Genomic DNA, 23,010 nt, shown 5'->3' with positions numbered 1-23,010 from the left:
ATATAAACAAATACCTTTTCAAAATTATGACTGTGTATTTTGTCATCCCCTCTGATTTATGTAAAGTAATCTTTGGGGAGGCACTTGTCCCACCATTGAACTTTTCAGGCCTAACTCCTTACCTGTCTCTGGAAGTCAACAAAAAAATATATATATTACTTTATAGTTCTTGCTGCTCAAGTGAACTCTGTTTACTACATTATTTATTTCTTTAATTTAACTTACTGTTATCATCCTTTGGCAGTCAGGGAAGGTCAATCCCTGTTCTACCACAAGGAGTTTTCCAAGTAGAGACATTTTATTAATAGTGTGTGTGGCGGTGGGGGGGGGGGCAGATGGCACAGTTAGCTCCCCCAGTTTGTGGGGTTTCATTACTGCCTTTCAAAAATTGCTTTAGTAGGATTGAAGTTGCCTTCACAAATTATTCATGAAGCCTCAGGAGGGGAAAGGAGTCAGATAGCTAGAAAGCAGCTGCATACAGAAGTTAAGCTTAGCTAACTCTTAAAATAAGACAAATGGAGTATCAATACTGCAGAAAATAGTAGATTTATTTTATGGTATCAGAGTACGAGCTTCTGTACATCAAAAGCACCACTAAGGGCAATGCATTAACAGTACTGAGTGCAGGTTTGTAGATAAGATGTCCTTAGCTACCCAGCCAGGCATCTTCGTTTGTTTTTTCTATTCCTTAATAAAACTATTAGAGAATAGGTTTTCAAAACTGAGTACCATTATCATAACTTTAATCTTATTTACATGCAAAAGTGTCTCCCAGGGTTGATGCCTAAAGGAGAGACATATAGTAAACTATCTTGAAAAAAGCAGGTTGTATAAGATTGCTTTTTGAATTCTGTTTTGAAAACAAGCAACTTTGTAATTTATGGAACCACTGGCTATAATAAAATATCAGAAAAATGCCCATTTTTGGTTTTTAATTTCAAATGAATGATCACAGGAAGGAAATATCAGTATGCTAAATATTCTCCACATAAACCTGGTAAAACTACACCCATATCCATATTTCACAGGTGGGAGGTTGGTAATTAGACTGCAGAAATAATATCTTCATTCAATATTTAGAAGAAAAATATATTTGGAAATGTTAGTGGTACTCAATAGAACTTCCTAATCAAGTCCAGAGAGCCAGTTGGAATGATTCTAATTTAGAAAATACTCCAGGAGAACCTTAAGATATAGTAAGTCTCCTGTGGATTATCAATCCAGCCCACATAGCATGTGTGCTATGAGCATTTTACCAGGAGGAGTCTCTTACCTCCTTTCTTGATATTTACCCATTGATTCCTCTAACAGTGCTCTACAGCCAGTTAGTATGATCCGGCCACAAAGGTTCCATCTTGGAAAATTCGACTTACATTTACTCAACATTTTGTTTTACCCCATGATCTCTTTAAAGTAATGACTCCTAATACACTGGTGGGGAAGGTATCATTGCAGTCCACAGACGTGACTTTGAGATTCCCTCTGAACCACCTAACTCCTCCATCTTTCCTACTCCCACCGTACACTGTGTCATGAAGTGACACATAGCAGAGCAGAATACAATAAATCTAAGCCAATGGCTGCTATGTTTCCCCACGTGTAGAAATCCCTTCTGTTTCTTTTCTCTTTTGTTTCCAGGTTAAAGGGTGCATTTGTGGACATCTAATTCTGTGCATGCTGATCTGAAGGAATTTCCCTGAGGGAATGTATGATGTATATATCTTATTTATGGTCTCCTGGGAGATTTTTACTTTTAGATAGTCACAGTTAAATCAATATGGCCTCAGTCCTGTCCTTCTGAACCAGTAATATATGTTTAGCTGAATTGGTTTATAAAACATCTGATAAGTTAAAATTCTCTTATTTTCCATCTTGTGACACTTTAAATCATTTTGCAGCGATAAGATTTCTATAGTCGTCTATTAGTAACGTGTTTATATAATCAACTCTCTTAAAAATTGCTCTGCCAATTGTTTAAAATATGCCCAAAAAATGTAACATTTTGGATTAATTAACGACTAATCATTTTAACTGGAATGCTTTCTCTTGGCCTAAAAATGTTATCTGTTATATAATTGTTTTCTACTGACTCACAGAAGAAATAACTATTAATTACTCAATAATGAACCAAGTTTTTTGGGGGAGGGGGTTCTTGGCTGAGAATTGAGTAAATTTTTAAGCTATTTAGTCCTTTTAGGCCTCAAAGATATATTTCCGTTAAAAAAATCTTAATTTATTTTTCAACCTACATTAAAAAATATTATGAGTACTGATCCAAAAATACCTTTTTCCCCCCACAAAGAGAACATAGCTCATTTCATAATTTGTACAACACTATAGTTGAAAAAAGTTGAGATTTGTCATCAAGATAGTTATGACACTATCTAGTACATACATTTTATCCATCTTTAATAGATATTCTCACTGAGTTCTAAGAGTTTACATTTAAAATCAGTGGTTTGGCAGTGAAAGAAAAAGAAAGAGTGTTAGATATATTAGAAAGAAATGACAGTTATCTGTCTAGCCCATCTTTTGTAAATGACTTAATGTATGAAAATTGTTCAGCATGTTTTCTGCAACTGTCAGAAAATGACAATCATTATAATATATGGGAAAATAATTTAGATTAGTTGTAGTCCCGGGCTACCCAGTTTCTAAAACTGTGTCAATTTGGAGGTCATTTAGCCTCTTTGCATCTCAGATTTCTCCTTGATTAAAGGGGGTTAAGAAGCCTGTCACCAGGTTGTTGTGAATTAAATATGGAAGGTGCTATGAAAAATGGAAAACATTCTGTAAGAGTTAGCTTCTTAGAATCCATTTAGAATCACCAACTTTTAGAGCTAGAAGAAACCTTTGGATATCATGAATCTCCCTGTTTCCATTTGGGAAATAAGGGAACAGGCCAAGAGGAGGTAGTGACCTTTGCTCTCTGTCACATAGGACTTGACTCTCAATTCAGATCTCTGGACACACTGAGCCATCTTATTTGTTTACTTGTGTGTTTATTTGCTTGGTTTGGGTATATTTACCTTTAGAGGGTAGCCCAAACGATAAATACCATTGGGATCAGTAAGAGGCATAGGGTTGTAACTTTATCTCTTTTGAAAATGTAGAAGCCAAGAATGAGAATGCTGTAGATTTCTTTAGTTGCAAACTCCCCTGTTTAGAAGTTCTAGGGAATGTGCCTGTTTTGGAACCTGTTAGAAATGGACCTTGCATAAGTCACCTGGCCAGTTTTCAGTTAGTCATTTACCAAATCCTGGTTTTAACACACCAGTGGGGTCTGGAGAAATGGAGTAAGGCACCCCAAAGGATCTCTCAGTGTCCCTTTTTATTTGAGTGATTTATCTTTTGCTGAGTCTACTTAATAAAGAATCAGAATGATACTTCCTACTATCCAACTGTGGGAATGGAGATTTTGATTAAGAAATAGTATTGTCATTTTCATAGGTTTTGGGGTGCACTTTTAAACTATTTTCAAGATAAGCAGTGAACTTTCAAATTCTAAAACAATAGAACTATCTAGAATAATAGCCAATACAGCTATAATGGGCACTGCTTATGTAATTTTGAATTTTCTTATTACACTTTACAAAAATAAAAAGAATCAGGTAAAATTAATGTTAACATTATTTTCAACTCAGTACATCGAACATATCATTTTAACATGTAATCAATATTTAAAAACTATTGATGAGATATTTCACATTCTCTTTTTTAATGTTTTTGAAACCCAGTGTGTATTTTATATTCACAGCACATCTCAACTCAGATGCTAAATTTTCATTGGAAATACATGATCTGTATTTGATTTCATAGAATTTGCATTTGAAAAAGTAAATTTATCTACCTGAGTTACACTAAAGATACTTAAAAATTTTCCAGTAACTGAATTGAGTTTCAATCAATTTTACATTTAAATCAATTAATAGAAATACAAATTTAAAGTTTACTTCATCAATTGTTTAGCCAGATTTCAAGTGCCTAATAGCCACATGTGGCCACTATTGTGCAGGATAGCACAGTTCTAGAAGACCATGCAATGCTCATGTTTTAGCTTATCCTTATGCATGTGGGAGAAAAGGGGGGCAAAAATCCATCTAACAATCTGTTTTATCTCATTTCATTGACTAATGCTCTATTTTATTATGCAAACATCTCTCATATACCTTCTGTAGTAAATACTTAGATTTTTCTTTTCAAACCAAATAGTAAAACATCCATTATAAGAACCGATGGGAAGATAAATGTTGGGAAATTGCCTTAACTGTGATTGTTAGTATTTGAATTGACCAGATTTCCTTTCCAACAGCTTTGAATGCTTTGTGGGTTTGTATAACCATGTGCCCAGCTTTATAAGTACTTTCAGTGTAACCTGCTTTGTTTCACTTGATTGCTCTAGTATGGTTAAGGACAAGTGTGTTTGAATAATAACAGGCCTATCAAATTGCCAACTGGGAGATCTGTGGAATATGTTTAGGGCAGCTTTTAGCAACGTTTCCTTTACCTGGCAAAACATTTTTAGAAAAAAATGTTCAGTTGCATAATGGATTCTTAACTGGCAGATTCTAGAAAATACTTATTTAGCTAACAGATATGCTTATTTGTTACCATTAATTAAAAAAAAAAAAAAAGCAAATGTCCTGGGTCATATAGAGAGTATAGCAAAGAAATTGAAAGCATGGTTCAGGAGTCAGACTGGCTGTATTTATATCACGATTTCACCACTTATAAATTATGGGAATTTATGCAAAATTACTCTACCTTTTCAAATCTGTTTCCTCACTCTAGAATGGAGATAGGAATAGGACCTACTTAATAGGGATGTTAAAGAATTAAATGAGAATATATCCTCAGCCCTATGCCTGGCACAGAGTAAGGGCTCAGAATATGAAATATTCTTATACAAGACTGTTAGAACTATAAGCCACACTTTAATTCCATCTCCAAAAGTTAAGAAGAGAAAAAGCAAATGCCCTACATGACTATGATGAAATAAAGTCAAAGTGTAGAAACCTGAACAGTGGAGAGTCAGAGACCTCTTCTCCAGTTTCTTTTTCATTTTGTTTTGTTTATTATTTGTTTCTTTTTTTAAAGTTTATTTATTTGTTTCTTTTTTTAAAGTTAATTTATTTTTTAGTAAGTGCTAACACCCAACATGGTGTTCAGGTTCATGACCCCGAGATGAAGAGTCGCATGCTCTTCTAACTGAGCCAGCCAGGCACCCCGGTTTCTTTTTGTTTTAATTAGTGTGCAGGGTCTTTCTGTCAAGAAGCAAAAGCAATTGTTGATCAGTTGTGTGAGAATTGTGCTTTTCCTTCCTGTTCCAAGATAACTAATTTGCATCTGTTTTGAAACGAGACTTTATAAACAAATTCTCTAAAACGATTCTGTGAATAATAGATCAGACTTGTAATCAAGGTATGGTTTTATGTTCTGAAAATTATAGCAAAGATAAACATCATAAAGTACATTTGCTACTTTATGTAGTGCCAGATTGGTAAATTACTGTACTTTTTTGCTGTCTTATAATTGTTGTTGTTGGTTGTTTTTTTTAATTTACATTATTCTTCATGTTCCTGGACTCCTATTTCTCAGATCCCTTTTCTGTATGATTATTATTAATGTGGCATGCGTAATGTTTATAGTGTTTGCATAAGAATAGATCATCTCTGGTAGGTAATTTTCAGTATTAAAGCAAATGTGCTTACTCATTGAATGTGAAAAATATCCCTCTGGAACAAATGTAGAACTATCCATCTCTTGAACAGAGTTCTTATGGGCTTTGCTTATCTACCTAACTGCCTTGGAAATATGGCTTAGAAATCTTTAGCGTACTTTTGGGAAGCAGTCAATCATTTAGGCAGTTTCCACTAAACAGCAAACTCCTTGAGATAATCGGGTTATTACAAGTAAAAATATTTTAGGAAGGGGGTCTCTGTCAGCTAAGTAAAAATCTATACTGAAGTGATGTTTATGATGCATTATCACAGGCAAAAAAAAAAAAAAAAAAAAAAAAAAAAACCACCTTACTTTTTTCTTTAAAAAAGCTAGTTACAGAGGTTCATAGTTGGGTCAGCCATGACAGAAACTCAGGATTTTAGAAATATTTGACATCATTTTTAAAACCATTAATATTGTTAGCTCTGCCTGTGGATGGAATTTCAGAGCACTTACTTTTTTTATGTTTTTAAAGTAGAACTAGGGCAGAAATTGGCACAAAATTAGAAATGTCAGGATATTTTATTTGAGGCATGGCTGTTTATTTTTAAATATATTGAATTCAGACAAATAGGACACAGGGTCACATAAAACATGAGTGTATTTTTAAAATATTATTTCTTAATGAGCTGGAATACATATTTTTTTCTTTCAGATTTGAACTTACATTCTTTAAATCTCACATTTTATTTCTGTGGAGGGAAAGAGAAGCATATGTAGAAGACCAGAGTTTATATTTAAGCATTGCCATACATGTCCAAGCATTGGACATGTCCAATACCCTTTATTTTGCTGACATCTTGTATAGGTTTCTAATCTTGGATTATAACCCATATGAGTATCCACTAAGATCCACAAGAAGATCCTCACAGAAAAAAAAAAAGTACTTTACCACATTAGATTAAGCATAAGAGAAACAAACTGAGGGTTCTAGAGGGGAGGGGGGTTGAGGGGATGGGTTAGCTTGGTGATGGGTATTAAAGAGGGCACGTTCTGCATGGAGCACTGGGTGTTCTACGCAAACAATGAATCATGGAACACTGCATCAAAAACTAATGATGTAATGTATGGTAATTAACATAATAAAATAAAAAATAAATAAATAAAAATTTAATTTAATTTAATTTAAAAAATTAAGCATAAGAGGAGCACAAGACAAGGGCCTTTTTGGTGGAAAGTGAGAACAGATCCAACATCCATCCTTCCCAAATAGGCAAGGATGTGGCCCTGGTGTCTCCAGCTGTCAACATTCTTGTCCTCAAGACAGACTAGCAAAGCACAGCTAGCAGAAGTTTGTCTGTGTTTGTTAGGGAGAACGTCAGCATCAGGGAGACTGAGAAATCATCTGCATCTCAAAGGATAAGCAGGCAGCAGATAGAGAAGCACAGTGAGCTTCAGAAAAATCAAAGGCACTGATGTCCAAATCATGCAGCTGTGCTGTGTGCTCAGAAGACAGAAGTATTTGAAAGATCAGTGTTGTAGGAAAGAAGGTAAGACTGAAAAAAATGTGGACATGTGAATGCTTAGCCAACAGTATATGCAGAAACTGTATCAAGGCATAATAGTGGTGTCAGAGACCAGCTAGAAATTGGTTGTAATAATACAAGAGTGGGGGCGGGGGTGGCGGACGGTGGTTGAAGAAATACATGGGAGAAACATTAGAGAAATTATAGGAAGAGACACTGCAGGTTATAATGGATGATTAGAAATGAATCAAGACAAATTTCAGAGTGGGTACCAGCAATAACAGTGACACCATAATCAGAAGCTTTATATAGAGAGAAAGTTGTTTAGAGAGGACTGAGGATTTTTAATGTTTCAACTTTGTATCAATGTGGTTCAGCCTCTAAGCAACTTTTAGACTTGGGCTTTTGCAACAATCATCATCCTGTTAGAGCCTGATTTTTTTCTCAGCTCATTACTAAAATATAGCCAAATAAAAGAACTCTGAACATATCAGAGCTCAAAAAGGTAAGTAGATAATAAAACTAAGGAGGTGCTTTTCTGAACGCATGTAATTTGAGGTACCAGGAGGATATCCAGGAAGGTTGCCTAGTGGAAGTTGTCATCATGGGACCGTGCCTTCAGCCACTGGCCAACACAGGTAAAGTGTGGCAAGCCATCAGGAGAAATAATGATTTTGTTGTAATATGAAGATTTGCAAGTTAATAAGGACATTTTTGTTTCCTCCTTTTAATAATGTAAGAACCATCAACTCAATTTGGTTCTACCAATAGCAATGGGAACTTCTGACACTTTTAATTGCAGAACCCTGGAATATAATACCCTGTGCTATTAAAAACCATCTTTCTATGTTTTATAGTTCTATGAAACATCACTGAAAATCCTTTGGCTTTATTTCTTACTTGTTTAGTGATGATAAAAATGAATTTTAATGAAAATATAAATTCTTTACGAGAATAAAATGAAATTGAGCAGTCCAACATTGAATGTTCTCTTTTTACAAATTGTAATCTGCAATTTTTTATAATATGAGCAATTCAACATATCTGTACAATAGGGAAAAATCATAAAAAAGCACAGTTGTATTTCCAAAGCATGTTTGAAATAAAATGAGGTCTTTATGAGGATGAAAGTTCTTTTTTTCTTTAATTACAAAGCACTAAGGGAATAGATGATATAAACAGGGAATCCATACTTGTTCCAGCAGTTGAAGACATTTTGCCTCACTCTGGGAGATCTCCCACTGACAATGCCAAAAGGTCTCCAGTCTTCCATCAGGGCACAGATGTAACGTCAGGAAACTCATCGCCATTCTCCCCCTTTTTAAACTCTGTCCTTTATTGGTGGCACCAGTCAGCCAAGTCAGACACTTCATTCTTAACTTATCCCTCTCCTCAGTTACCCATATCCAACCAAAGACCTCATCTTCTCAACTGAGCCTTGAAGGATCTTTTACATTTTCTTTCTCATCTTTCCCAAAACCACAGTTTTGGTACAGGCTCCATAATATCAGCAGATTTGCAATGCTCTCCTACGTACTCATCCCCTTTTCTGTCTTCCACCTCTTCGAATTCCTTTTCCACACAGCTACTGAAGTAATTATTTTTATTTTTATTTTTTGCTCAATAGATACATTTTATTTTTTAAACATTTTTTATTTTAAATTCAGTTAATTAATATAATGTATTATTGGTTTCAGAAGTACAGGCATGTGATTCATCAGTCTTATTACATCACATGCCACCCTTAATGTCCATGACCCAGTTACCCCATACCTCTACCTCCTCCCCTCCAGCAACCCTCAGTTTCTTTCCTATGATTAAGAGTCTTTTATGGTTTGTCTCCCTCGGCCTTATTTCTTAAATTCCACATATCAGTGAGATTATATGATAATTTTCTTTCTCTGATTGACTTATTTCACTTAGCATTAATACCCTCTAGTTCTATCCACGTCGTTGCAAATGGCAAGATTTCATTTCTTGATGGCTGCATAATATTCCATCATATATATATATGTATATATATATATATATACATATATATATATGGGCATCAGGGCTCTTTCCATAGTTTGGCTATTGTGGACATTGCTGCTATAAACACTGAGGTGCAGGTGCCCCTTTAGATCACTATATTTGTATTTTTGGGGTAAATACCCAGTAGTGCAATTGCTGGGTCATAGGGTATGGAGTAATTATTTTTAATTGGAAATTGGAACCTGTTACTATTTCCTGAAAAACTCTTTAATGGCTTCTTGCCAGGATTCATTCAAGTTTCTTGCTTCTACCTGCCAGGCCCTTACCGTCTCTCCAGGCTTTATCCACACTCAGGTACGTGTGGCCTCTGTTCCAGCTCTACCAAACTTCTTGTGCTTCTTCACAGCTGCTCTCTTGGACCCCGCTTCTGTAGCATGGCAAGTGTACCCTTTACCCACTTGCCCACCGAACCAGGTCGTCTGTCAAGATTCTACTAAAATATGCTCTCCTCTGACCTCTTCCCTTGCATGCACAATTTATTCTCTTTGCTTTATACCTCTATCTATTATTCCTGTATTTATAATTTTTCAATTTTTGTCTCTATTACAGTGACTTCTTTAAGGACAGAAACTATTTATATGCACATTGGATTTGCAAGCCAAGCGTAGAACCTAGTACGTAATAGTTATTCAAGAAATATTTCCCACATGAAGTTGAAGAGGAGGCAGAGATGAGCTTAAAGTTAGGACAGGGGCACCTGGGTGGCTCGGTTGGTTAAGCGACTGCCTTCGGCTCGGGTCACGATCCCAGGGTCCTGGAATCGAGTCCCACATCGGGCTCCCTGCTCAGCGGGAGGCCTGCTTCTCCCTCCCTCACTCCCTCCTGCTTGTGTTCCTCTCTTGCTGTGTCTCTCTCTGTCAAATAAATAAAAAAATAATAATAATAAAATAAAAAAATAAAGTTGGGACAATGATCAGTTCTCTTCTTAGCCCTACACTGACAAGGTTTCATATAATTTCAACTATAAATTTCAACTATAAATATTTCAACTATATTTCAACTATAAATATTTCCACATGTGCATATATATGTTACATATATATTTGAGATATATATAATTAGCTGTATTTATGTATAATAAAATATTTGGGTTTGAAATGGACTGTTCTAGTTACTTTCTTTTAGTGTAAAACATTTTTTCACACTCTGCTACTAATTTAATAAATGACCCTTTATGAGGTAGATCAGTGAATGCTATTGATAAAAGTGTTTGGTGTACTAAAGTAGAATAATGTCTTTTTTAAGTGAAATATGACAGAGACAAATCTGAGTATCCTGATGAGAAGAGGCAGTGGGAGTAGGTCTTCTTGAGAAGATGAAAGGGTGACATGTGCCCTTATTTGCCGGAGTAATGAGAATGTCCGTGTCTCGGCTTATTAAAACTTGGGAAGTTTATATTAAAGCTAGTTGTCGTGCTTCAATTAAGTTAGCAAATATGGATGTCAATATTATCACAAATGCAATATTAGAACTGATGTTTGGTCTTGTCTTGAATGTGCTTATTAAGTCTAGTATTTGACTCCCTCCTATTGAATAAGGAGTAAAGAGCCTGGCATTTTGCTCATCACAGAAATCTCCTTGGTATGCTGTTGTTTGGTATTTATATAAATAAGCTGGTAGAAAAGGTAAACAGACTCATCATTAAGTTGTTGTATTGAATCAGTAAAGCAATAATTGAGTCTTAATATTACCAAACAGAAATCTTGAGGATGACTGTTATGGGAATAGTTTTTTAAAAAGAGAAAACATTAAGTCACCAAAAGAGATTTGTTTGTAACGTTCTATTTTTTTTTTTTATATATTTAACAACAACAGTAAAGAAAATCCATGCACATAGCGTTTGGAGTACTTATCCCTTTAAAGCTGTTCATCAGTTTGGAAAAGGTGTCTGGCTAAAAGTAATATATGTGTGTGTGTGTGTATATATATATCTATATACACACACACACACATAATGTATATTATATATAAGTTACTTTTAATATACTCTAATACATTTTAATATACTTCCAATAATTATTGTATTATGCTAGATAATATATCTCAGACAATTTACATTTTCTTTTTTTGGGAAGAAGAAAAATATGAGAACATACTGATGATTTAGCTTCTTTTTTTCATCCTCTTCTCTTTTTTATTTGTTGTTTTCACGCTTATCTTCGGCTTTGATATTGCACGCGGCTTTGGCAACATTGCTTACTGTTTATCCTAGCAATGCTTCCGTATAGGGCCTCTATTATCATATCGTGCTAACAATACAGTAAATGGAAATTTGGGGAAAGCAACAGTGGGAACTGCTGTGTATCTGCAGTAAGTTAATCAGATTTTGATCCCCCAAAACTAACACAGCCCACAAGACTGATAGCCCTATGCTACAGTAAATTGTTTCTTAGCAGGAAATCTACAGTAGTGGTGTAATTTGGACAATGGAGCGTTTGACAGCTAACCCATCAAAAGCAGTGCACCCTGAGGAAGTCACTCACTTCCAGCTTTACATTCAGCCAAGCATTGATAAAGCAGTGGCTAAGTGGGAGAATCAATTTAGAATCAATTGATGGCAAAGCTATTTATCCCATTGCCAAAAGGGTAGATACAGGCAGATAGGAGATTACTCCACCTGGGGACACTATACTATGTACTTATCCAAATTAGGGGCTGGGTCACCTATGCCTTATGAATTCCTTTCGAGTGCCAGTTTGCTCATATATTAATAAGTGTGACTGAAAGCTAATCTGTTCGCAAAAGATTGGTTTATACAAAATGACACAGGGTAGTTGAACATTCTCTCTCATTCAGTGTACTAGAAGTAATCAAATATGAAAGATGATGTTTGTGACATCAAAGCAAAAGATCTTTGGAGAACATGTACCTTAGATTTATGTGTGGAAGTTCATCTTGTATAGTGGGCCAGAGAGTGTTAAAAGATTAAAAAGGAATAAAGATGCCGGCAATTCCCAAATGAGGAGAGCACTTCTTTGAATGCGAACTTTTTATGTTTGTTTTTTTTTTTAATTTAGGCAAAGGACACAGAGTTATTTCCCATATCCTACACTTATCACCTATTCTTTTCTGTTTAAGAAAAGGTTTTGGGTTCAAGATCCCCACCCCATTATCACAACTTGCAGTAAAGAAAGATCAGAGATGCCAGTGACAGTGGAGCCAAGAGAGCTAGCAAAGCTGTGACAGGGAGAAGCCAGTGGTGGCCACGAAGCCAAACCCATTGTCATATTTGCTGGGTAGTGTGACCAGGAGAAGAGTGATTCACTGTAACAGTGTACTAACCAGACCAGAGCTGGCATGCCATCCAAAGCAGAGCCAAGCACCTGTGCTTAGGAGTAAGAAGTTAAAGGGAAGCAGCATTGAAAAATGTTTCAAAGACCAACATGGCAACGGACTACAAGCTTGCAATTATGGGACCTCATTAGCACCCAGGGAAGTGAGACAAGTCAGTTAATACATGCTAAATGCAAGACCTTTGTCACATGGAAAAGCCATAAAGAGTGGGAAGCAGAACAAATGCAAAGAAAAAAAAAAGCATTATGGAAGTATGACAAGCAGTGAAGAAGAAAAAAATGTTATGTTTCTGAATTTTGTGATGCTTGCAGTTCTTGTCTTTTTTTTCAGATTCTTAATTTTTTATGACTTCTTTTCTCATTTTAAATAAAATATTTTGCATTTAAGTTTTTATACATGATTTTGGATTATTCTTCTTAACATGGCCTCCCAAATTCTTTAAGCTTCAGGTCCCACAGAACCTGGACATATTCATGCAGGTCAGGAATGATGATGTTGGTAAAGAGGACTTTATGTTTGCTAGGTCCAGACACCGGACTGTGAAACAGGCCGGCTGTGACCTGAACCAACTCATTAGTGTCACTTGCAGTGTGGCTGAGAAACCTGGCCACCAAATTCTCACTGAGTATCATCTCGGGCTCCTGAGCTTGCAGGTGGCTGCTTTAGTAACCCTAGCACTGGGCTTTGCTCTTTTCTTCTAGTAACAGCTGCTACGGACCAACTGACCTTCACACACACATGTACATTCTTCCCTACATTCCAGCACTGTGGTCAGCAGCCAGTCGCTGTTAAACTGATACCATGAGGCGTGAGAAGACCCCATTGTCTGAATATCCTAGTAGCCTTGGCAATCTATAATTTTCATCTAATGTTTTAGCAGAGTTTTGATTTTTTTTTTTAATGTCTAGTCACTTAGATTGTCGTTTAGGTCATTGGTAAATGTATATGCAATATTTTAGACAATATTTCCAAATCCCCATTATTAATAAAACACTTAAACGTTAGAAGTAACGTATCAAATAATTAACTTGTCCAATTTAATTTGGCATTCTAATATCTAAACTTTAGACATATTCAAAATTTAATAATTTTTGTTAAAGTTAACACTACTCAAAGTTACTGTCTCATAGATAGGCATATATGGTGGTGGTGTTTTCCTCTTGGGGAAAGCCAGAGAAGACGTGTTTATTTGAAAAACTAAATAAGAAGATAGAAGAATAGGGGTGGTTCTTTTACACTCTTTCTATTTCCATTTTCTTTCAGTGCCATGGCACCCACACACAGACACATACTTTCTTTTCACAGCAAATCTGCTGTGAACTTCAAGCACCTTCATGAATGATTTCACAGAAATATACAATCAACACATCCAGCTCCATGATGTAGGTCTTCAAAGTGGCTCTTTTAGAATCACTATGGATGTTCGATAATGATGAGTGTTCATACTCAGAAGCAAAGCATACATCTCATTCTGTGCCTGTAAGAAATTCAAGTTGTTTCCTGTGGTTTGATGATAGTGCAGTAATTTTTTTTTCAAAAACGTATGACTCTAAAATAAAAAGCTCATTAATCTATTTATATAAGAACAATAATAATGTTAGGGATTAGAATTTTAAAATATTTGAATTCTAAGTATCTTGTTTCCTTTTCTTGTATATTCTATAAAAATCCTCTTTAGTACACGTTGCATACTTAACAAATATTCATTACAATGAAAGTTTTAAATCAGTATGGTAAAATTGAACAAAATACAAACTTTCACATTTTACTTGTCACGTGGTCCCCAGGAGAGAGCGCCTTTCCTTAATGAGGTTAAGTTAATTAAAGTGGGCTCAATGCTATTAGCTACATGCAAAATCTGAAGCTAAATGCTTAATCATAGAAATTAGAGATGATCATTTAATGAATTCTGAATAAATAGTGTGGTCTTACTCCAGCATATTCACTAAAAAGAGTTGTTCGTCACCATAGGAAAAAAGATGAGAAAAATAGCATCACAGCAAATCTGGAGATTTGGTTTACAAGCTTTTATTTTTTAAATTAATGACTAATTTTAAGAAGTTATATTGAAGATGGTCACATAAGGAATATAGAAGTCTTAGATATCAGGAAAAACAGTAATTTGTGTTTACAATTATGCTAGTGATGTTAAATGTTCTTTATAATGTGTTACTTACATTCCATCCAAATGTGACCATGTTAATGAGATATAAAATGTAAATTGATAACCTTGATTTTTATTTTTAAATAAATTTAAATGTTCTATATTATTTTAAACACTAAAATCAAAATATTTTGAAGATACACTTAAAGTACATGGAAAGAAACTTGATATGAGAATGTAGCTAAAATAAAAATTGGAGCATGAGAAAATGGGACCAAATATGATTGCTTTCCATCAAAGAGAGTTAAGTCAATGTAGAGGGCATGAAAACAAAGTAAAGAACAAAGAAAAATTTCAAAACAAAGAGGATGTTTCAGAAGGCTTTCTAATGGAGAATGAGCAAAGTGATAAAAGTAACAAATGCCATAATAATACCCGCCCCCCGTCTTTATGTCGTCAAGCCACAAGTCTTCCAGGGACTATTTGTGGCTCTTATCCATTTCCTAGCCTGGTCTTGAGCAACTCTTCCCCAGGAGTAGTTGACAGAGCCCACAAAGGCATGAGGCGTCACTGGCATCTTGTCACCTCCTTATCTTAAGCCTCTCTTCTCCCAAGATTCCTTATCCTGCCTCACAAGAACCAAGTGGTTGTTACTCTGACGGCTGCTGAGCACTGATCTACCACCATGTGAAACTAAATCATGTGAAACTAAATCCAAAATTCCACAAGGAATGGGGTCAACCTATCAGTGAAAATAATAGCCCATTTGAGCGCTTCTTCTTTCTCTGACCGGAAGGCAAGCTCTCCAGAGTCCACTGGGGATATTTCCTAAAAACACTTTGAAAGCTCACACATGTGTGCTGTGATTTTTAGAAAGCAGGATACTCCGCTTGGGGAATAGGAAGGCCTCCACAACAATGAAAAATGATAGAATCGAGAAAGATCCACGAGCAGGTTCAGAGGATTCTGCATAATTTAATGTTGTTGATGTTTCTAAAGCTTAGATGATTGCTTATTAAAGACTTCAGCAAGTTTATAGAAATAGCACTCACTACATGCTAGTCACTATATGGCACAAACCTATTTTAGCAAATTTTCCAATAGTGCACAGCATGCATCTGTGACTGAGACAAAAATCAATGCTTATGGATTTAGCAGTGTAATCCTATCACTTGTTCTGTGAGATATGATTTGAAATGTAAAGTACGTTAAGACTTAAGTGAACTTGGAGGCATGGAGTCTCTGGGGTGTTTCTTAGTATCCTATTTATTATTGATCAGACTGTATTTCTTTATTGTCTCTCTATTCTGTGCCCCAGTTATCCTTTTTCCCCTATTCACTGATAGTCTTTAAATTATGTGTATCAGAACCAATAAATTACCCTCAGTATGAACATTTATTCCTACTTTCAAAACGAGTAGTGATTTTAAAGTTCTTAAACCACGAACACAATCATGTGGCCAATCGGGTTAAGTCTTAACATACTAGTAAAATATTAGGTGAACATTCTTATGTTTTATGAAGGAAATTTAGCGTTTTCTCTAGAAATACAATACAAAGTCAGTGAGTCACCTATTTCTAAGTAACCTTAAATAACCTGAAATTATCATGTTTGGTATCTATAGGAAGTCAGTAAGGTAAAATTTGCAAGTCGTGGTTTTTAATCTAACCTAATAAGATTTTGAAGTCAGATGCTTTCTCTCAAATTTACTATGGAAGAATAATTAAATGAAGTTTGAAGTAGTAAGAGCTACCTGGAGTCTTTCATTCAGTCATTCAATAAATATCTGTTCGAGACCTATGGGTGTGCTAGTCACTAGCAGGCCCTGGAACAAAGTCCTGACTCCACACTGCTCATATTTCAATGATCCCTCCTAAGCTCTCTGCAGGAAGCTATTATTAACTGGAATTTACATATCCCATGTTTGTTTGGACCTGCAAAAAGTTTGACTTTTTTAGCTCCTGAAATGATCATCATAGTAGTCTTAGGATATCATAAAAATAGTTAGTTACATGGACTTTTATCAGCACTTTAATCTAGCCTGATTTGAGATAAAATTCTGCCCAGTTTAGATGTTCCTCCCATTAATAGATGATATCTCTGAGAATCTGATTCTTAGCCGCTATTCTGAAAGTGGGTTATACTTTGCATTTACTGTACACTTTAGATGATTCAGTTGCCAACTAACCTGAATTCTAAAAGCTGTATTTCCTCTCAGGTCATTATGCTGTATACCTTAAATATATATAGTGCTGTATGTCAATTATAGCTCAATAAAACTGAAAGGAGAAAAACCTATAATTTTCATTCCCATCAGCATATTCTTAATTTGGGGAGGAAGGAGACCTGCAATGGAAGTTGAGCCACTCACTCTATAAACTACCAAATCTTGTGTTTCTGTGAACTAGGTAGCTTTTAGACATGGGTGAAAGTAGTGTGTGACTCGTGTGTGAAAGTAATTATGGGGGGGGGAGATCTGTTCCCATTGGTGTGAGCGCTCCTTGCTTGGATGCATGTCTTTATCTTTAAAGTTTGTCACTGAGAAGGAATCCTTCTGAATACTCTGAACACTAGGGATAGTATCTGCTTACCCAGGCAGTCTGAGTCTTTTAAAAGTTATTTTGTTTTATTTAAAAGAGCAAATCCACAGAACGACCTTCAGCTACTATTAATCCATCTAAATGTAGGGCGTGAATGCAGAACACATCTGCCATCTGTCAGCTGAGAATTCCCCTGCCACTGCCCGGACCCCCACTCCCCCCCATTCCCTGCAGAGTCCTCTTGGGGCTGAGATAACTTAGGGAGAAGTCTTTCTTTGCTGGCAAGGAAGGAGTGCATTTAGACTAATCATTAAAATCCATTACCTAACAAAGTGCATGTTCTTAAGAAACATAGTGATATTTGCCAATGAATTAATCAGCAAAACAGACTATGAGAAGGTGAGATTAGCAGTCTCAGAAAAGATCAGAATCCATGAGATGCCAAAGCAGTTTCTAGTGCCATAAATCTTAGCCCAATTAGAGGGATTTTCTCTTTAACAATTCAGAATTCTATCTGGATTTGGTCTCTTTGTTGCTCCACACTGTGTTATATCTGGGGCTGGAGCAACGACCAAGACTTTTCTTGGAGCTTGATAGGGAGAATCATTTATTTGAATAATTGATCATTCAATTAGTAGAGCAAATGTTGAACAGTTGGACAGCTCTTTTTATCAGTGTTGATGGGAAGTGATTGGCTGTAGTTCATTATAAAGCAGAAAATTTAGAAGAGTGATTTTAAAATAAGAATATTAAAGACAATCTTCCCCCCACAACAAAGCCTTCTTACTTACTTTTTGTCATAGATGTTTGATTGACTTTTTTCCGTGGGTGCGTTCCAAAATATAATCAGGCAACTAATCACGTTCCCTGAATATTACAAATTGTGATTTGCTTATACAAATTCTGTATAATGTTAAACAATCCTGCAGAGCTGAGGCCTGAGTAGGGAATGATATTAGCACTTCATTGGGTTTAGCCTAAAACACCAGCGAAGAGACAGACCACCAAAACTGTTGTCTGGGGGCACTAAGCATCCCATCCAGCTATGCTGACTCTTCCTTTAATTTGTAAAAAGCAACTGTAGTTTCCAGAAAAGGCTTACTTAAATGATCAAGCTTGAATTTCTAGCAATGAAATAATGGATGTATGGCGTATTATACACAATAGCATTAATTTATTTGAAAAGTAACTTGAAAATACTTAAGGAAAAAGGAAAAATTTGGAAAAGCAAATCAAAGAGTTGTAGATTACCCTTATTTTGTGTTAAGTTTAATCTAACGTCAAGGACTGTAATTTCTTTTAGAATGATACATTCGTAACTTAGTTATCATAATAAAAAATAGAGAAAATCTATTTTATTTTTTAAAAAGAAAACTTCTAAAAATATAATAGATTACTGATTTTCAAGCTGACGCTGTTTTAAACCAACACAAATATTGGTACACCTGCATATCTACTTTTTCCTGTAGAATATGGGAACAATCTCAATATTTACAAACAGTCTATTTCCTTTTATTCTCTAATACCAGATAACCTGTTTCATTGAGTAGAAAATACAAAACACCTTATAGGTCAACAATACAAGATGCAGAGCGAACATCTTTCACTGAAAAAGTGTGTGTGCCTATATTTATGACATATATCTATATCTCAAAGGCAAATTTTTAAAAAAGATTTATCTAAATCTCAAGGGTATTCATAAAAATGACTTAATGAATCAAATATCTTTTATGTTTATTGCCTTTTAAACATAAAATAATGTTAAATAGTGAGCACTCTTCTTTTGTTCCTGGATTTGAAGGGACTCTCTTAAGGAGTTTGCCATTGAGAGCATTGCTTTTCATTGTAAAATGGGTACTTTACTATTAGAAAATTTTCCTCCTAATCTTATTTTTGGTTGTTTTATTAGGAGTGAGTGTTTAAGGTTATCAAATATCTTTTTGGCTCGAATTAATTATATGATGTTTTGGTTGTTCAGATAAGCCCATTAAATTAACGCATTTTCTTTATAACAATCACCTTTGCATTCCTACCATTGTATCGTTCTGTTTCTTCTTCATTGCAGAAAGAATATCTATACATTTCTTAAAAATGGTTTCATTTAAAATAATCTGTTGTTTTTGTTGCCCCGTGTGACAGTGTAGAAAATTTATTTTTATCTGAGATTAAATAACCTTAAGAGAAGCTACTTTGATAATGGTTTCTTCGTATTAATTTTAACTACATTTTAAAATATTTTCTTCAATTATGTCCTTAATGACTAATTCTAATTTATTTTTACGTTGATTCGGAACCCTGATTATTTACTTTCTATGTCTGTCAGCTTCTCTCATATTTTTTTAAATTTAATTTTTTATTTGTTCATCCACTTCTTACCCAAATGTTAATTGAGGGTCAACTACATGACAATCCACTAGACAAGGTGGGTGAGGGAAAGACAAATAAGATAAAATGTTCACTTCTCAGTCTCTGTTAAGTATTTTCAGGGTATGTTACTCCAATCTATTATTTGCCATGTCATTTCTACTTTTAAATGCTTGAAGTGCTAATTTAAATATTTACTACTATAATTCAGTCTATTGTATTATTATAATTAAGCTCTCAAGACATTTTTAACTACCTGAAGATTAATAACGTGATTTTTTTCCTGAACTTTGTATTTACTTTATATGACCCGTGTACTGTGTTTGATCCATACTTCTCTACTTCCTTCTTTTCCTGTTTTGTAGAAAGACTCTGACTGGTACTGACCATACCACCCATAAGCCTGCTTTAGAGGCTTAACTGTTCTGGCCCTTGCACTCTAGGGGGTCCCCACTGTGGCTCTTCTATGCCCCTCCTCACACACCTCCCAGTCTAGGTTTGCAGTGAGTACCCAGGACTTCAGTATTCTCTGCTCAAATGGCTTTTGCTTGATTCTAAGGCATATATATATATATATATATATATACACACACACACACACACACACACACACACACCATGTCCCTGGGTCTGTCCTCTCAAAGGCAAACCTTGCTGCCAGTATGTAAATTCCTAGGTCTAAGGGGTGGCCAAGGGGCAACTGTTTGTAAGGATTGTGGACAGAGCTTCTGCAGGTATATGGGGATGGCCACATGGGAGGGTACCTACAAGGGAGCTCATGGCAACTAAGGGATCCAGGAGTGGAAAGAGAATGCATCTGCTCTTCCCAGGCTCCCAAGGGCCTCAACATGGAACTCAGAGCCCATAAAGAATGATAATGTAGAATTTAGTCATATAGTAAATCCCTGGAAGGTGTATTTATCAAGATTAGGGATGACAAATATTTTATTTAATAGTTAGCTTGATTAATAACCTTGAAATATTTAGACATACAGTATGTGGGCCTCCATTTGCACTCTTGTCCTTAGTCCTGCAAATGTTGGGGGAAGGTCTGTGTTGACATATTATTTTCCTTTGTTTTCTTGGATTAGTTTTCTCATTCATTCAGAGCAGTCCTTGAGGGATGCTGCTTTGACATTTTCTTTCTCTTTTCTTAACATTAGAGTGCACACTTCCCAAATTTGTGTTGGGATGTAAACCTGCTTACAATATAATTGAAGGGCTAATTCAAATCCATTCTTCAGATTTACCAAATGTTGACAATTGGAGACCAGCCAGAGATCAGACCTTATCTATGGTGATTTGATTAGAGATTGTCATCAAAACAGCTTCATTATATTTAGAATTGCTTCACAAACCAAGAAGAAATAATGTATTTACTCTTATTTTCTTATTTTGAAGCCCAACATAGTTTAACAGCCAAAAAGGAATTAAGGGAAGTATTCCACACTTTTGCCACATTTGTAAAAACAGTCAGTGTCTTTCATTCCCTCTCCCATAGACTAACAGCTAAGCCATTTATTTCCTAAAACTGGAGGTCCATTCACTTATTCAGTAGTCATTTGTTGGATACCTACTATGTACCTGTCACTGTGCTAGTGCTGTGGATACAGCAGTGAAATAAACACTTAGGAGAGTTAGAAGGAGGACTTCGATAAAAAGCATATTAACAAATCAACATAGGCCGTAATATTGGGTGAAGGTAAAGGCCACAAAGAAGAATGAGTAGTAAATAAGGAGACAGAGAATGGAGACAACAGGCTTCTGGGAGAAGTGATAGTAGAGAGGGGTCCCGAATGAGTTGAGAGAGCGGAGGGGAAGGAGAAATGCCCCATCAGGTTCCATCAGGAACCACAAATGATTCTGAAGCCAGAGATTGCTGGCAGGTGCTCAGAGGAACACCAAAAAAGCCTGAGTAGCTGGAACAGAGTGAGGAGGGAGAGTGCGGTAGGAAGGATGGGCAGCTAGTGTCAGGTTGTGTAAATATAAGGCATTCTAGGCCACAGTAAAAGCCAAAAGGAGGTTGTGAGCAGTATTGTGGCATGTGTCCATTTATATTTTTAAGATACCACTCTGGCGTTGGAGGGTGGTCCTATTTAAGAGTTTCGAGTCAAAGTAAGGGAGAGCTTTGAGGAGGATATGGTAGTAAAGGACAAAAAAAATATGGTGGCTTGTACTTTATTGGTAGCAGAGGATACTGCAGGAGATAGTTGAACTGGGGTATATCTAGTTTTGCAGAAATCAGCTGTCAGCAACTCCTAGCTTAAAGGAGTGCTGGCAGAATCCCGCTACCTTTTTCTTACCCCCTGTCCTCTCATGTGGTAGTATAGCTTCCTAAGGGCCTAAAGTCTGGTGCCATCTCTTCCACTCAACTGTAAGAAATCTAGATTGTACTCTTTTATTATATTTTCACCCTCTGAGCACTATAGAATGATTTCTGAATACTTTGCTTAGAAGCCAAGTGAGAACGTCTCCCTTGTGTTCACGAACCTCCAGCCACACACCAGTTCCAGCTTTATTTTAAGTGCTGTGTTTTATATCTGTTTTTATTGTAAGGTGCCTTGGATCTATTTTTGAATACAGCATGAATACTTTAAATAAAAAACGGAGTAGCACCCAAACAAAGCTGAAGAAATTGAAAATCAGGCCGTTTAATCTTGTAAAATAGTTTTGACTGTTTCTCAATTTTGTAGACTAAGAAAGGGAGAGGAAAGATTACAAAATCTCTTTGGCATCAAAGGTACCTAATAGAGCAGATCTTTCCTGTTTGAAAATTGTTTTTGTGTATGTGGTTGGGGAGGGAGGGCAGGATTGGACGTCTGAAATATCATGGAGACCACTGTCTGCCCTTGTGTCTGTAGCGGTTCACCTAATTTAGGCCTCAAGTACAGGATGCCAAACACTTAGAACACAGCTGTTCTTCTAAATGTATTAAGCAATTTACTTTAGGTAATGTAGCCTATAAAATTTTAATTTTGGATTAAATAAACCATATCCTTCAGCGTGCCTCTTGCACCTTGATATTCAAGAGATGAAATATGAGGCATGTTTAGTGAATTTCTTCTCAGGATGCTCCACTGGAGGAGGGTCAATAGTTTTCTAATGAAAGTAGTCAATAGCAATTCTTCATAGAAAGCTCAAGGAAATTAGCATTAAACAACAGGCATGGGTATCTTGGGTTTTACACAATTATGTGATATGGTTGTTACATGTTTTAGGAAATGGTTTCAGGAGGCATTGCATTGAAGAGGTAGTTGATTAAAAAGGGTAATTGTCCAGGCTCTAGTGCTGGTTGCATTATAATCTAGAAACCAGAAATATGCATACCTTGAAAACCTTTCCCCAGAAATTCAGAACATGGTGTTTATAAATAAATTGTCAAAGGTTAGTAAGGGTTATTGCATTTTCATGTTTTATTTGGAAGAGAACAGATGTTATGCTGGGTGAAAATTTGAATTAAATGCCCATTGGATTTATTGCTTCTCA

At 35.7% G+C, this 23,010-nt stretch overlaps 1 protein-coding gene across 5 annotated transcripts in view; it reads left to right on the top strand.

The window, feature by feature from the left end:
* UNC5C (unc-5 netrin receptor C) overlaps positions 1–23,010 on the top strand; it is a 343,908-nt gene that overhangs the window by 144,021 nt on the left and 176,877 nt on the right. Inside the window, exon 1 of one of the 5 annotated variants that reach the window (XM_027599023.1) lies at positions 7,125–7,211. The exons of the other annotated variants lie outside the window; for them this stretch is intronic. Within the exon in view, the coding sequence (XP_027454824.1) occupies positions 7,148–7,211 (64 nt within the window). The 5' untranslated portion in view covers positions 7,125–7,147. Of the gene's footprint in view, positions 1–7,124; positions 7,212–23,010 lie in introns of those variants that run through there. 5 annotated transcript variants of the gene reach the window in all.

This window comes from Zalophus californianus, chromosome 2 (genome assembly GCF_009762305.2).
Source record: "Zalophus californianus isolate mZalCal1 chromosome 2, mZalCal1.pri.v2, whole genome shotgun sequence".
Taxonomy (NCBI): Eukaryota; Metazoa; Chordata; class Mammalia; order Carnivora; family Otariidae; genus Zalophus; species Zalophus californianus.
The sequence above is the reverse complement of the archived record's forward strand: the minus strand, read 5'-3'. Positions and strand labels throughout refer to the sequence as shown.